Below are 15,773 nucleotides of genomic sequence, written 5' to 3'. Positions count from 1 at the left end.
GGGTTTCATTATTATACTCTGTCTCAAGTTTCGTTCTTGCAGAAACTGCAGTACACTACAATTGTAAACAAAACCTTAGATGGTGGAGGCAGTACGTTAATGATCAGAATTAACTCGTATTCAATAACATCCAGGGTGAAACTGAGACATCCAACCTCCTCTATAAACTAAATACAGGGTTAACCACAAAGGATGAGACTAATAAAGACAACTTAAAACTCTTCAAATATAACATTCTTTTGCCTTGAATGTGGAGTTTAAAGTGGCTTATTTAATGATTTATAGCAGATGGAAAGAATAAACTTTATAGTTGGAGGGAATAAATAAAAGGAAACAGACTGAACGGAATTGAGTCCTTGTCACAAACTCTAATTTTCTAATCCATATATCTATCTAACCATGTGGCGTAAACCTTTGAGATTTAAACCAAAGGTTTTTGATCTAGAAAAATTCATAGCTTGAAATTGGGTTGCACAGATATAGAGATTAGAAAATAAAAATTTCTGGCAAAGTCTCTGAAGTTTCATCCATTGTTGGTAACCCCCTGTGCAAAATGCAACTTATGAAAACATTTTGTTAGGAAAAGCTGAGTTCAGTTTTCTCTAGGTCGGATGAAAGAAAGGTCAAAGACAGGGTTTAAGTCAACTTTATGTTTAGAAGGAAACAACGCAAGTCAATAAAGCTGTGTTATTTCTCAGAACATGCGTATTTCTCTGGACATGGGTATTTCTCTGGACATCGGTATTTCTCAAGACATGCATATTTCTCTGGACATGGGTATTTCTCAGGGCATGGGTATTTCTCTGGACCATGGGTATTCCCCTGGACATGGGTATTTCTCTGGACATGGGTATTTCTCAGGTCATGAGTATTTCTCTAGTTCCACTAGTTACTTTCCTAGACTGTATTTGTACTTAATCTGCAGGTTTGGTACATGAATATTTTCAAGGAGCAAAGAAACTTAACATTTTTTAATTAACAAACTTTAATTGAAAAATAAGACTTATACGCTAGAAATGGTGTAAAATTCGACAAACATTCAACAAAAATACATTGATTGCAATTAATAAAAAATTCAATAATAAGTTTGTTTAACTTTATAAAGTATTTTTAATATCAAGAATGCTTTTTTTATGATTTACCAAATTACCTTGGATATAGAGCCGGCAGTCTCTTTGTCTAGTTATTATCATACTTATCTTCTTAACAGGGGCGTATGAATACATTAGAGAGGATGCCCCCCCCCTAGGAAATATAGAGATAGATATTGTTTTTATACTCACGTTTTCACAATTTAGAGAGAAAAAATGAAGGAAGAATCTCGTACGCCATTTTTTCACTTCTGCCTCTTTAATATTTAAAATATTCACAATCTATTTCGACCTCCTTCCTCCCTTAAAGCGACTAAGCTTATATTTGTTTGATTCACTTCTTAAGAGATAATTAGCCATCTGATGATGTTGTCTTGCAACTGAATATAAAATGGTAAAAATGACACAGTTGCAGATGCGCAACCAGAATGAAAAGAAAGATTGGCGAATATCAGTATCACAGATCTCAGGAATAATAAAACTAAAAGAGTTATTGTAGAAATTGTATTCTAATATGGTTAGTTTAAAAAAAATATTTTTATCTTTCTGAATTCTCAACGCCATGGGTTTGTATTACTTGTTACCAGAGAAAATAGCTTCTCACACCTTAGATGATCTCAAGAGTAAACTATCAGAGTTTAGAGTTTTATCTGTCTTTACTTCCAAATCCTTTACTCTTTTAGACCGAACTTGTACTATACAAGAGCAACCTGGAGATGAGAGGGAGCAAAGCCATCCCAACAAATCTAGACGAAGCTTTGTAGGAAATAAATCCTTCTATATTCCCTTATTTATATGCTGAAAATAGTAAAAACACTTCCTGTCTACAGCTGTGAGGCCGAGATTATCTGTCCTTTTTTAATCTACCTATAAAACTCTTACATGTCTAGGATAGACAGCAACATTTAAAATATCTGCCCTAACTACCAGGGAACTCCACATGACACAAACCATATATTCATTTGCCCCTCCAAACCCACCCACCTAACCCAAGTGCAGTCTCTAGTTCAAACCACAGGAGGCTGCAAGTTTCCTTGGACTATATGAATAAGAAGAGATCTAATGATCTGATGATTGGCGACAATGACAACAAGCATAATCATGAAATCATTAATCTTTTCTTTAGCATCTATTTTATTTTATTTGATGAGAATTATGATCCCTAGATGTGGATTCTCCTGGTTCTCCTCCTCTGTACTCCTACTCTCATCATTACCAGGAAAAACAGTGTTCTTCCCACTCAGCTTGTTCAGAGCAACAGTTATAGACTGTAGCTAAAAAAAAATAGTTTCACAAAATAAAGTTCAGTAGTATCCTAAATCATAGGCGGTTTCAGGGGGGAAAGGGGGGGCAGTCCATTATCCCTCACCCTGAGTGAAATGGAGAATTTTTACAAAGTTATTACTCCAAAGGCTTTAGACCTGGAACAGGACAAGCTTGCCTCATTTGGGACAACAGTGTTCTTGATGCCTTTATTTCAAGTGGCCCAAGAAAACTAAATTATGATAGATTGTAAGAAGGGAGGATATTTTCTTTTTTCTTTTTGAACAAAAATTCCTTTATTTACTTTCAGTATTCTTATGGTATTACTTTTATTAATAACTCTAAAAATGAACATAAAAAAATTAGCATGGTTTAAGAAGCAGTATTTAGTATCAATAATAATGCAAGAAATAAAAAAATATTTCTCCCTTTATTAGAATAATATTATATGATATGTATGTCATGTTAATGTATAAAGTTCAATCCATAGTATTTTTTTATGTCGTTATTATATAAACAAATGTATTATTAGACATTTGCCTAGCCTGTACTTAAAAGAAACTGTAGTTCTAGTTGGGGTAGGGCATATAATGGGGTAAATAGAACTTTTTTATAAGATTATAGTTTTAACAAAATTCTTTAAAGAGATATATGATAGCAGATGTAAATATTTTGAAATTTCTATATTCCTTGTTCTTCATTTTCTTTTTGTTCTACATATTTCAATGATATTTCTGCTAATTTTGAAAAAAAAAATTTTTTGAGAAATCGTTGTAGTTAGCCAAATTTCCAGCTTTAGAACTAAAGGTTAAGGTGCTTTAACGATTTTTCTGCACTAGACACATTAGATGAATCAGCAACTACATTAGAACTGAACTGATTCAGCTACAAACACAAATTTCAAGTGTATTTTCTATCAGGGTGAAATTGAGGTGGGTGGAGAGACGTCTCCCAGCCCCATCTTCAATGCTTTCTCCATTTGCTTTAGGGAAAAATAGATAGCGTAAAGCTTATCACTGGAGAGTTCCCTTCCATTTTCCTGTTCAATTTTCTTTTTTCTTCTTGTTTCTTGATGCTAACTTTTACGACCTATCCAAATAGTTCTTGTGAAATCGAATTGTAGAGCAGGTAGGAAAGAGGGAAGTTTGGAGTAGATCAGAAAGGGAAGGTATAGAGGGACTCCCATAGAAGATCCCTACTTTCTCCCGAATTTAGAGTCTTTCCGACATAGGCAAAATTAATGAAACCCATTACTGCACCGCTTATGCAAAATATGGAGTTGAAAGGCTGAAAGCCTTAAAGCCCCATTAGGTGGAATATTTCACAGTACTATATACTACAGTATTCAAGATTAGATTGTAAAATGTACTGCATCCACAACACTGCAAACTCTAGTACATTTGAAGTACATGGCCGACCACTAATTACTATACCTGAATTATAATATTACCTCTGAAGACTGGCAGAGGATAACCTTAGCCCATAATCCTTGAAGATTAAACCAGGGCTCTCCTGCAAATAAACATGTTAGTAATAATTTATATAAAGCTTAGAGATCTTCAATATAGAATTAATTTTTGGATCCAACTATGCAAGATTTCCATCTAAACAAATATTCTGCACTTCAGGGCGGTGTGCAATATTAACATGTTTCTAAAAAAAGTTCAAAAAACAGATTTTGGTATAATTTATATTTTTTGTTTTGAAACATTCTGCGCAGCTTGAAGTATATATACCTTTACCCTAGTCGGGAACAAAATGATTTACCTAATTTCTTAATGACCGGCCACATCTTGCCCGTATAGAGATCAACTAAACCGTAGTTGTTGAAGAACCTGCCGATATACTTGTTCAGCTTCCCCATCATCACGTTCCTGATGATCTGATCTATCGTGTACTCAGAAACAAGCTTGGATCCGAGTCTATTGATCAGGACGTTCATGATCTCCATGCTATGATCAGGGTCAGAGGAAGACTGAACACCAAGAATGTTGCACTCTCGTATAACTCTGACATCATGTATGTAATAAAATTTGTTTTAGATAAAAAAGTAAGGTAAGGAATTCAGTCTTTTTAATCCCAATATTTTAAAGTTAATTATTTAAATTTAACAGAATCCATAGTTTTCAAACTTTAAGGTCTATGACATTGGGTAGGAACTAGAAAGTTTGGGGCAAGGACACAAATTCTTTACAACAAAGATAATTTAGTTGTTAGTTTAGTTTATCAGTAATTGTCTGTTGTCAATGTCAAATTAATCTCAGTTACATTTTGTCTTCAGTATAAATTGCTCTATGTTGCCCAGAGGTCGACTAAGTAATTCAAATAAACTGGACTTTATAGAAGTGAGTTAACCAGGGAGTAAGGAATAGAAGGGAGATGTAACTGACGCGGTTCGCCCTACCATATGATTATACATGCTGTGCAGAAGAGTACTCCATTTGTATGTGAAATATTCAAAATAGGTTATTGTATACGCAATAAATGTACATCAGACAAATACTTCATATACAAATGGAGTACTCGTCTGCAAAGCATGTATAATCATAATCATAATCATAATGGTAGGGCGAACCGCGTCAGTTATATCTCCCTTCTATTCCTTACTCCCTGGAGTTAACGTATACCTTCCCCAACATCTTTTCAATAGATGTATTATCATGTCAATGTTATCCAAAGGAGGGGAGGAAGGCCCCACAACAATTTATATTCCGAGCCACATTCTCCTCATTTTCTTGTCCGAGCAACCTCGAAATCCTCGTTCTTCGAATATTATCACTTAAAAGTGCGCAATTATCCAAGATAGAACAATTTAGCTAAGAATCGGGTCACGTTAGAGCATTTAACGAAATATTACATTTTTGTAAATCGAAAAAAATACTTTCAATAGAATTAGTATGTCAGTGCTATGTCCTGAAAAATATACACCTTTCTTACGCACATTTTCAGAAAATCTAGGTACGTGTAGAATGCCGCAAAAAATTCCAAGTTTGTAGAACTTTAATCTTTTATGTTAATTATTGCGAAAGCCATAGATTTTTTTCGGGTGGTTCCATGGGGAAAATTATAGGCAGAGGTATGGCAAATATTTTGCTATTTATTTTGTATCACGAAGGTAAGCCATTACGGAGGCAGAAGAGATTTAAGTTTCACGTAAATAAAGTTTGACCTCATTCTCACGGCTTTGAAGTCTTTCCATATTTTATGCCCTAACGTGGCCTGATTTTTAAAAGATAGCTTATCTGTAAGAATTAGAAACTTAGAAACACATAATAAGCGAAGGATGAGGATTTCGAGGTGGCTCGGACGATAAAATGAGGAGAATGTGGCTTGGATGAGAAATTGTTGTGGCTGGCCTTCCTCCCCTCTTCAAAGGGTTAGTTGAGATCATTTAAAATTCATTCAAATTCTTTGTTGTCCATTTAAGAGCCCCTAAAAAATATAAACCTTAAAGGCACTGTAGAGGAAAAGTGAAAGGGGGAATTGGCAGGAGTTGATTGAGACATATAAGAGTTCAACCTGTCCAGAGAAATTGATATAAAACGTTGTCAAAATTATACCAAAATGTATATATGTAAGATTTTCTATAAGAGTTGTATAGTATTAAACAGATCATTTTCAACAAATACGCAACCAATCTGATAACAACAATATCCCAGAGGAGCCTGAGAATCTCGGGTTTGCTTCTATTATTATTTGAATTTAATAATTTTTCATTTTTATTAGATATAATTGATAATATTATTCATACGTCCGGATCACGTGACCAGAACTCCAACCAATGCAGTAAAGTATTATTGTCACGTGTCTCTGTCTGTTTCAAGTGACCAGTATTCTGCACTACCATCGGAGGGAGTTCTGGTCACGTGATACGGATGAATGTTTTACATCTATACATTTTGGTATAATTTTGACACAGTTTTTTTCCAATTTCGCGGGACAGGAGCATCAGATAGATGTCTTATAGGTATCGTTAAACTCCCGAGATTCTCAGGTTTCAGCCTATACCCACTTTATTTTTCCTTTACTGTTCATTTAAATCAAAATTTATTTAATTTAATTATTTAGAAAACAAATGTTTTAAGGTAGATAAATGCAATTTGAGCTGAACACTCGCTACAAACCCTAACTTTGCAAAGATATGGAGATTAGACAAACTTGGGGGATTGGCGTAGAGGCGGTTGTTCTGTTCCTGTATAGTTTCATCAAAGAAAAATAAGCTTTTAGTCTCCAGGTTAATATAAATAAAAGAACTAAACATTTTTTGTTGTTGTTTTATTTTTTTGGGGGAGGGGGGGGGAGGTAATTCTCAAATATTTTAAATACATTCCTGTCCACCAAACTGTCTTCATCCCTGAGGTTTGTTTTCAAATAAGTAAGTCCGGATTTGATGAGGATTATTTTCAGAAGTATTTCTTTATCCCTGCCAACTCTAGGGAACAGATACAGAGTTTGCTCTAAAGAAAATTGCTTACAGTAACAAATAAGAAAGTAAGGAGTTGAGTCTTTGTGACAAACTCTGATTTTCTAATCACAATATCTTTGCAACCTCATAAGACCTTAGATATTTAAACAATTAGATAAAATAATCTAAGCTTTAAAAATATAAGGTTTTCACAATCAGATTGCAAAGATATTGAGATTAGACAATTAGAATTTCCCAGACTTCTTCTTTTTTTTAAGTTTAACAAAAAAACAGTGTTTATGAAGGATATATTCAAAAATATTCAAAAATAAAGGTTGTGGGAATAATTCCCACAAATAAAAAATATTGACTTATTTAGTATTTAGATTTTCAAATTAAGGTTCAGTTACATATTTGCCATAAATACATTTACTATAATTACACTTGCCATAGTATGTTTGCCATAAGTTACACTTGCCATAATGGTCACGCTTGCTATAATTACAACTTAATTGCAATACTATATATTTTTTTATTAGAAAATTACATATGTTCATATCTCTCCCGGCAACCTTGTTAGAAGTGTTACTTTTGGCAAAAGTATAAATGGGATGTAATTATGGCAAATGTATATATGGCATAAGTATTAAGGCAAATGTCACTGAGCCTTAAATTGATAATTATTCGTAGTTTTCAAAGATGAATTCAAAACTTAAATTATCAAGAAATCTAGATTTTATACTATAGAACTTTATTTTAAGTGTGTAAAAAACCATAGATATGCAAGAGAATAGATCGCTAATGCAGACTGTAAAGATTAAAATTGAACAACCCCTTGAACACCGGCCATAAACTTGTCATTTAATAGGGTAATTGTTCGTTATTTAATAAAACTATTTTTTCAAAATTTTTTCGAAAAAGTTGTTGTTCAGTTTTTCTTTCCTCTTCTAAATACTTTTCTTTACTTTCTTTTCTTTACTTTCTTTTCTTTCATCTATTCATTCTTTCCTTCTCTTTTCTTTTCTATTTTTTTCATCGATTTTTAATTTCAGATAGAACTGGGAAATCTGGAACCAGAATACAGAATGAAGTTCAGCCAATATGGCCGTTTATGAAATACTGCTGTTCAATGTTCACACTGTGATTTAGAGGTCTCACGCTCTCAAGAAAAATCGCTGAGAATTTTGCCAATCACTTCTAAAAAACCAAAGCTAACAACTATTCCTTTACAGTGCTTAAAAGCTTAAAGCCCAAGGCATTGTGACACTACAAAGTCGACCCTATATAAAAAATTGAGGAGACTTTTTATCAGCAGGCTGAATCATGTGGTTAGTGATTAGAAAAGATATCTTCTAAAGATTTTAAAACAGTTCACCAACAAGTTCAAATTCTTCCAGATCTCAAAAGACTCTTTTATAAGCAAGATTCTGTAAGAAAGAAACTAAGTGAAAATTAATTTATATCAAGTTTTAATTTGTGTTTAAATATTTACGTTTGTTTCTAATCAATCTAAGTTATTTTATTAAGAAATTGAGAAAAGGTCCAAAATAGGTTCAACAACTCATATAATCAAAAATTGTTGTTTTTCAAACTTTATAACCCTCTTCAAAGGAGATAAAGTCTTATCAAAAATAGTTTTATTTAAATATAGCACAGTGTGCAGTCCTGTCATTCCTGAAAGCTGCCTGTTCTGTAATCCCAGTTTGCAAGTAAGATTCAGAAAGAAATTTAATTAAAAATAAGGTAATTAAAGCAATGAGGAAAAAAACCTTTAAAGGTGATGACAATGGGAGCTTTCTTGCTGAAAATCTTCCTGGAGTTACTTTCTGGTGGCATCTGTATTCTGATCTCACTGGCAATTATAAATTTTATGCTTAATTCTGATCCTTTTGAGTAATTTAGATGAGTTTTAGTCAAAAACTCTAATTCTTTATCCCTATATCATTGCAACCCGTTTTCGCAGACCTTATTTTAAACTATGAATCTTGTCAGATCAAATAGTCTATGTTAGAAATATCAAAAATTTAACCATCAGCTTGCAAAGATAAAAGGATTAGAAAATTTGAATTTGTGGCAAAAACTCAGTTCCATTTATAAAAGCATGCAAATCTATTATGAGATCACATTAAAGGAACTTAACACTTGTCACATACACTAATTTTCTAGGAAAGCATGTAGGAATTATCAAAATTAAAGACTTTCAAACCAAACGACACAATCCTCCACATTATTGATCAGATAAAGGTTGGAAGGGTACAATTGTGAATCGGGAATTGCCATTTTTGCATGGAGGGTCACTTTAAATTACGCTTAAATTCTCTTGAAGTGTTAAATCCTTGGTCTTCATAATTAAAATGTTAAGATTTATTAATGAAAAAATGCTTGACAATGTTTCTGTCGAATTCAGCTAAAATGTTTAAATTCCTGCGAGTTAAATCTAGTTTTATAGTATAACAGAAGACAGGGATCTCCTAGAAATCAAGATTAAATCTTTAGAAAAATCACGCTCTTTAATTTTTAAAAGCGTTTAAGCCTTATAATAAAAATTCAGTTTTTTATCGTTTGAAATAAAATTTAAATTTAAAATTAGCAGAAAAACTTCAAAGTTAAAATTGCTGCTTTAACCTTTTTAAACCCCCCCCCCTTGAAAATGTACTTGTGGTGTAATAAAGATTTGTCTCTGGTTCCTGAATAGGTTTGCTGTACAAACTCTTAAACCTGGAAAAGTTGGAGGTCGGGAACTTTATAGTCAGATACTGCCCCAGGACATCAACAATCACACTTACTAAACAACAAAATATTAAACCTCAATCAATCAGAATTTTAGGAACAGACTACTTCCTATAACATCTCAACCACAGCCTACATCCTATAACATCTCAAACACAGCCTACTTCCTATAACATCTCAACCACAGCCTACTTCCTATAACATCTCAAACACAGCCTACTTCCTATAATATCTCAAACACAGCCTACTTCCTATAACATCTCAAAAACAGCCTACTTCCTATAACATCTCAAACACAGCCTACTTCCTATAACATCTCAAGTACAGCCTACTTCCTATAACATCTCAAGCACAGCCTACTTCCTATAACATCTCAAACACAAAGTAAACTTACTAAATCAAGAATGAGATTGAGATGTGGTCTTTCTTTTACATTATTTAATCTACATTTGATCTTTCTTGCATGAACTTCATATACATCATTTTACATTTACACCTAACTTAAACCTGGATTTAACACCCCTTTGGTCAGTGATAACATTGTAAGCAACCTATTTTATTATACAGTCATTGTCGTATGTATTTAATACTTAGCTTTCAAGGGGCTTCGCGCCAATCTTCTAGTTCAATAGAGAACATTTTCTCTTTGTGTACATTGTAAAACAAAAACAAAATAAAGTTCGCGGATTTTATAAAAACAATTCGTAGATTTTTAAAATTTAATGGAAATGGTATTTTGTTGGAGGCTAACTTTTGAAATTTTGATCATTCATAAAACTTCTCTGGGGTCATGTGAGGTTCCATACAAAATTTAGACTTGATCGGTTCAGCAGTTTTGACGTTTATTGGATGCAAACGGACAGACAGACAGACATACAAGCAAATAATATTTTCAGATTTAATACAATGAAGACGACTTTATGATTAAATTTTGGTTTCTACCAAGCTTTCAAACAGCATGGATACACATAAACGAGAAGAAAAGGCGTTAATATAACAGTTTCTCTTTGTTTACTTGTAAACTCGTAATTATTAAAAATTAAATCTAATTAATACTTGAGCAGATTAAGGTTTCAAGGGTAAAATTACACTTACAGTCCCTTTTATATAACTTTAGATCTTACCAAGGGTTTTATTTCCTTGAGCTTTATATTTGTCTAGGATAAAGGGACCAAGAATTGGAGGCCAGAGATGAAATATCATTTCAGTTAATCCGTCAACTTAAACACAACTTTCAAAATATTTGAGCTCACAATTATGTTGGTTTGAAATATTCAAATATTAATGTAGTTTAAAGATACTCTACAGCTATAGGTGTGTTGTATACTAAGTTTGCAACCAAAGAAAAGCAAGAATTGAGTCTTTGGCACAAAATCTGATTTTCTAATCCATCTATCTTTGCAACCCAATGTCGTAGACCTTAGATATTTAAAACTATGAATTATGTTAGATTAATTAATCTTAGTTTAAAAATATAAACACCATTAGGTTGCATAGATAAAAAGATAAGAACAGTTGAGTTTGTGGCACTCAATAAATAAAAGGTTACTAAATATTATGTTTTTAATCTGTAAAGTGTTGATTTAACAATTCGTAAAATCTTTAGAAAAATTACACTGCAAACCAAGATGTGCACACTCTCACGCAGAAATCTAGCAGTACACTTCCAATTACTCCTTTTCAGTCTGCTTATAAAAAGTCTCTTCAATTTTTAAGACAGGGTCGACTTTGAAGTGTCGCAACACCTTGGGCTTGGATTTTACCGCTTTTACTCACTTATGCTTTTCTGTAGCCCTTTACATGTACATTTTAGCACTATATAGCACTTGTTGTTAGCTATGGTTTTTAAGAAGTTGCTGGCAAAATTCTCAGCAATTTTTTCATAAGAGCTTGAGACCTTTGAACCACAGTGACTATGCCATTAACTAAAATCTTCTAATCCTAATATCTTTGAAACCTGTTGGTTTAAACATTTGATATTTCAAACATATATTATTCGATCTAACAGAATTTATTTGAAATATCTGTCTACGACTTAGGGTTGCAAAGATAAAGGGATCAAAAAGTCTGAGTTTGTGGCAAAAAACTCAATTCCTTTGATGAATAACTAAATCCCGTGATTTCTGAAAATTGAGTTCCTGAAATAGTCTCCTTGAACGGTACAATGTTTACTTCCGGTGGAACTTCTTTCCAGAACCAAAATCTGTAAACCGGGCACTTTCTGCACACATTGTATTCATTATCATAATTCTTCAATTAATTCTCATGTGTTTTAGGACACACAAATTATAAGAAATAACAGTATCAGTTAATCCGCGTTCTATGTATTTACAAACTATTAAATAAGGGCCAAGTAAGGATTGATTTGGGATAATTAAATTAACGTATAGTTAATGTTCTATTAATAATTTTTTTTTAAAAACATGTTTAACATATAAAAATTAGATTAGGGGCCAAAAATATCTTTGAATCTAAATGTCAAAGACCTTAGATATTTCAAACTATGTATTCTGCAAGATCAGATAATTAATATTTGATATATCAAAGGCTTACAACATCAGGTTTATAAGAATAATTTGGGTTTGTGGCAAAAACTTAATTCCTTTAATCCGATGCAAGTAATACTCACACGGAATTAACAGTTCGATAATTGATAATTAACCAAGCAACTGACCTATTAACTGACCTATTCAACTTTAACTTTTCGTTTTTTTCTTTTATACTTATTTTCGGCAAATATGTTTTAAAAGAAAAAGACAACTCCGTAAGTTTAAATATTGGTGAATTAAAGACAAAAATGAATATTGTTGAATTCAAAGAAAAGAAACCGAACGCGTTTCGTTCATAGTTAGTCCAGGATGTAGTTGAACTAAATACACTAAGTTAAACCACTTTTCGGAAGTTCAACTACTTTTCTCTAATTAAATTATTCTCATAGCAATTTTAATATTAGTTTATCATCACAATATGTGCAAATAGAGGTGAGCCGAAGAGAAAGAGTTCATGCTCGCTCTTATGTTTGTAGTTATTACCTGGTCTCCTATAGGTAAAAATGAGCACACACAGTGCGTTTCAAACTACCGCATTTGCGACAGAAAATGAAGGGAGAACTAACTAATGCGAGACAGTTTTTTGAAAATAAAAATTCCGGAAACTGGAAAAAAATTAACTGAACACGTCACACAATCTGATTTTAAAATCTATATATATTTGCAAGCTTATGTCGTAGATCTTAAATATTTCATACTATGATTTCTGATAAGTAAAATGTTGATGATATGAAATATCAAAGGTTTACATTATCAGGTTGAAAAAATATCGAGATTGTGTTCAGTTCCTTTCCGGATTTTGTACAGTTCAGCAGTTCAGAGCTGTTTATCCTTGACATATAAATCATCCTTTTTTCTCTAAATCTTTGCTTTAACTCCTCTAGCAGTTCTAACCTATGGATAACCAGACCATGAAGAGGATCATGAGAGTAGTGATGAACCCAACCAGGAACCCGGTGAATAATGTTAACATCGGGAAACTCAGGAGAACAACAATATTCCCGAGAACACTTGTCAGGACTCTAATACAAGAATATTCAATAGTTTTAACTTTGTTTTGGAGTCTTCGTGACGAATCATACAGTGATAACCAGAAAACTTTAGAATAGGAAGACGACATTAAAGAAATAAAATGCAATTGATGTTGTTACATTTTACTAGTAAGTTGTTAAATAACTTAAGTGAAACATAGGTCTGTTCAAATTTCTTTGCGTTCTTGCTTCACCTCATGTTCATTAGACGATATGGAGTCATAATTTGAGTCTAAAAGTTGATTTGACTTCCAATTCCAGAGTTTTCTGTTTATCACTGTAAGTACATTGGTAATAATACTTAATCGAGCATTTTAAAACTGTTCTGATTCTATTAAGAATAAATAAAATATGGTTTGAAGTGTTGTAAATAATTGAAAACATGGTTTTAGGTGTTGCAAATGATAGATATCATGGTTTAAAGTGTTCTAAATGATAGATATCATGGTTTAAAGTGTTCTAAATGATAGATATCATGGTTTGAGGTGTTCTAAATGATAGATATCATGGTTTGAGGTGTTGTAAATGATGGATATCATGGTTAAAAGTGTTGTAAATAATAGATATCATGGTTTAAAGTGTTCTAAATGATAGATATCATGTATACGAAATGTTTTGGTGTACGTCCACGCATTAAATATGTCTGTGAAGATTTCCAATAATTTCTATCAATTTGTTATTATTTGCTTTCAACGCATTAGAATTATGCTCTCTGTGCTGTCAATTAAAAAGTTTATGTTTAAAAGGCATTAAGAAGGTTACTCACAAAGAATGAGACTTCAGAGCGACAGTACGGTTTTTATTCAGTCTTCGTTCTCACTTTCAATGTTCTCTCCGGTAGTTTTAATTCAATTCAAGAAGTCAGGGAATTCCAGTCGACTCACTCATGTAACTTGTTTCTTTCAAAATATCTCATTAAAATCTTTAGGCCAGAGTGTTTCAAGTCATTAAAGTCTCATCCTTTCTTATTAACCCTGTAACATGTTTGATTTACAACAGTACCCTTTAAACTTGGGTATTCTCAACGATGATTGCTTTCTTTGCTTTTCTTCAGACACTCAAATAAAAATACAATTTTCTTGTACAAAACTTCTTAAAAAGAAAACATAACATTCTGCAAAACCTTAATTTTAAGGAAAATATCAATAACATTTTAACATCTGAAGAAATCTTGTTTATAGTAGCAAAACAAACAATATACAGGGATAACAAGAAAACTGTAGAATATAAAGACGACAACTAAGCAATACTGAAGTGCATTTGAAGGTTATTAAATCGCTTGTGGCAGGATATTATTTCATTACAATGAATACAATGTTATGGATTGTTCTCTAGCTTTGCATGAATTACAAGTTACATGTTCTCAAAGAGAAGCTTTTTTTATCGACAGGTTTTCAGGTTTATGTTTATCCAGGTTGTTAAAAAGCTTGATATTTCAAAATTAACATTGAAAATCGCCATCTTTTTAATTATATAATCTTACAACCCCTACAACTGTAACTAATAAATTGAGTTCAGTTAGGAAAATATGGATATCTCAGTTATCGCGTACCAGATCCAGGTTTAAAGGTTTCTCTAAAAGAACATGTTATATATGTGCTGTTACTCCCGTCACAGCATCATCGAATGTTTGTGCCCTGTTAAAGGTATCAAAAAATATATTTATACTGTTGTCAGTGTATTCAATATTAAAAGTTGTGCACGTTTTTTTATGTAATATTAAGAGATATTATTCAAGGAATCGGACTAAATTTATTACTTAAACCGTTAACTTCAACAATATACATGCCTGTTTTTTTATGTAATATTAAGAAATATTATTCAAGGAATCGGACTAAATTTATTTAATATTAAGAGATATTATTCAAGGAATCGGACTAAATTTTTTACTTAAACCGTAGAGATATTATTCAAGGAATCGGACTAAATTTATTTAATATTAAGAAATATTATTCAAGGAATCGGACTAAATTTATTACTTAAACCATTAACTTCAACACAGACAATTGACATGCCTGTTACCCAACAGTATCCTTTCGTTATAACAAAATTGATGAAGATATCCTTGTTTTTCTACATGCAAAATTTTATTTGTAGGTTCTCTGTAAAGGAACTTGCGCATACTTGTCAGAAGCTGATCACTGTACTTAGAAAAAACGACGATTTCCTTCCTCCCGGTTGCTCTGATTCATTTAAAGGACACAGAGGCCGTTCCTTCCATGAACTACATTGGTCGACAACTTGACGTCTCCTATATTGGTCGTCAAATGTACGGAGAAATATCTATCTATCAGATAAGAATTTAGCATAAAATATCTAGCGGCCAACATATCGTCCCTCAAAGTAAGTGAACTACACGACCACTTCTATGGAGAGAACGGGCTCTGTTGTGAATTGTGCGTTAAATCTTTAAACTGGAGTAGAGGGCACTTACAACTACGTCAACAGTCTCATTCAAATCTCATTCTTGAATGTCAAACCTGTAATTTAATTTACGATATTGTTGTCAGAACGAAGAACCAAATATGAGGAAAATGATCAAATGTTTTTGGCACAAACTTTGTTATTATAGAGTGAATATTTTTCCTCAGTTTCCAGGCAAACTTTTCATTCACAAAACCGATCCCTCGTTTCTCCAAATCCTTCGCATACTCCATCTTAATCTTGTACATAAAGGACTGGATAGTTACAGGGAACATTAAAA

The 15,773-nt window shown here is 32.5% G+C and overlaps 1 protein-coding gene across 4 annotated transcripts in view; it reads right to left on the bottom strand.

Moving 5' to 3' along the window:
- Positions 1-15,773, bottom strand: part of LOC111710774 (uncharacterized) — an 18,484-nt gene extending 2,711 nt beyond the window's left edge. For 2 of the 4 annotated variants that reach the window (XM_023484913.1, XM_023484905.1), the window contains exons 1-11: positions 15,656-15,773; positions 12,933-13,060; positions 9,447-9,544; positions 9,184-9,230; positions 8,529-8,611; positions 6,685-6,811; positions 4,122-4,363; positions 3,805-3,866; positions 2,254-2,365; positions 1,151-1,179; positions 75-167 (exon numbers count right to left, since the gene is read on the bottom strand). In XM_023484913.1, the coding sequence (XP_023340681.1) occupies positions 75-167; positions 1,151-1,179; positions 2,254-2,365; positions 3,805-3,866; positions 4,122-4,363; positions 6,685-6,811; positions 8,529-8,611; positions 9,184-9,230; positions 9,447-9,544; positions 12,933-13,060; positions 15,656-15,768 (1,134 nt within the window). In that variant the 5' untranslated portion in view covers positions 15,769-15,773. Of the gene's footprint in view, positions 1-74; positions 168-1,150; positions 1,180-2,253; positions 2,366-3,804; positions 3,867-4,121; positions 4,364-6,684; positions 6,812-8,528; positions 8,612-9,183; positions 9,231-9,446; positions 9,545-12,932; positions 13,061-13,835; positions 14,047-15,655 lie in introns of those variants that run through there. The other 2 variants (XM_023484931.1, XM_023484922.1) reach the window with 2 other exon arrangements.

Source organism: Eurytemora carolleeae, unplaced genomic scaffold (assembly GCF_000591075.1).
Source record: "Eurytemora carolleeae unplaced genomic scaffold, Eaff_2.0 scaffold32, whole genome shotgun sequence".
Lineage (NCBI taxonomy): Eukaryota > Metazoa > Arthropoda > Copepoda > Calanoida > Temoridae > Eurytemora > Eurytemora carolleeae.
This window is presented reverse-complemented; position numbering and strand designations above follow the sequence as displayed.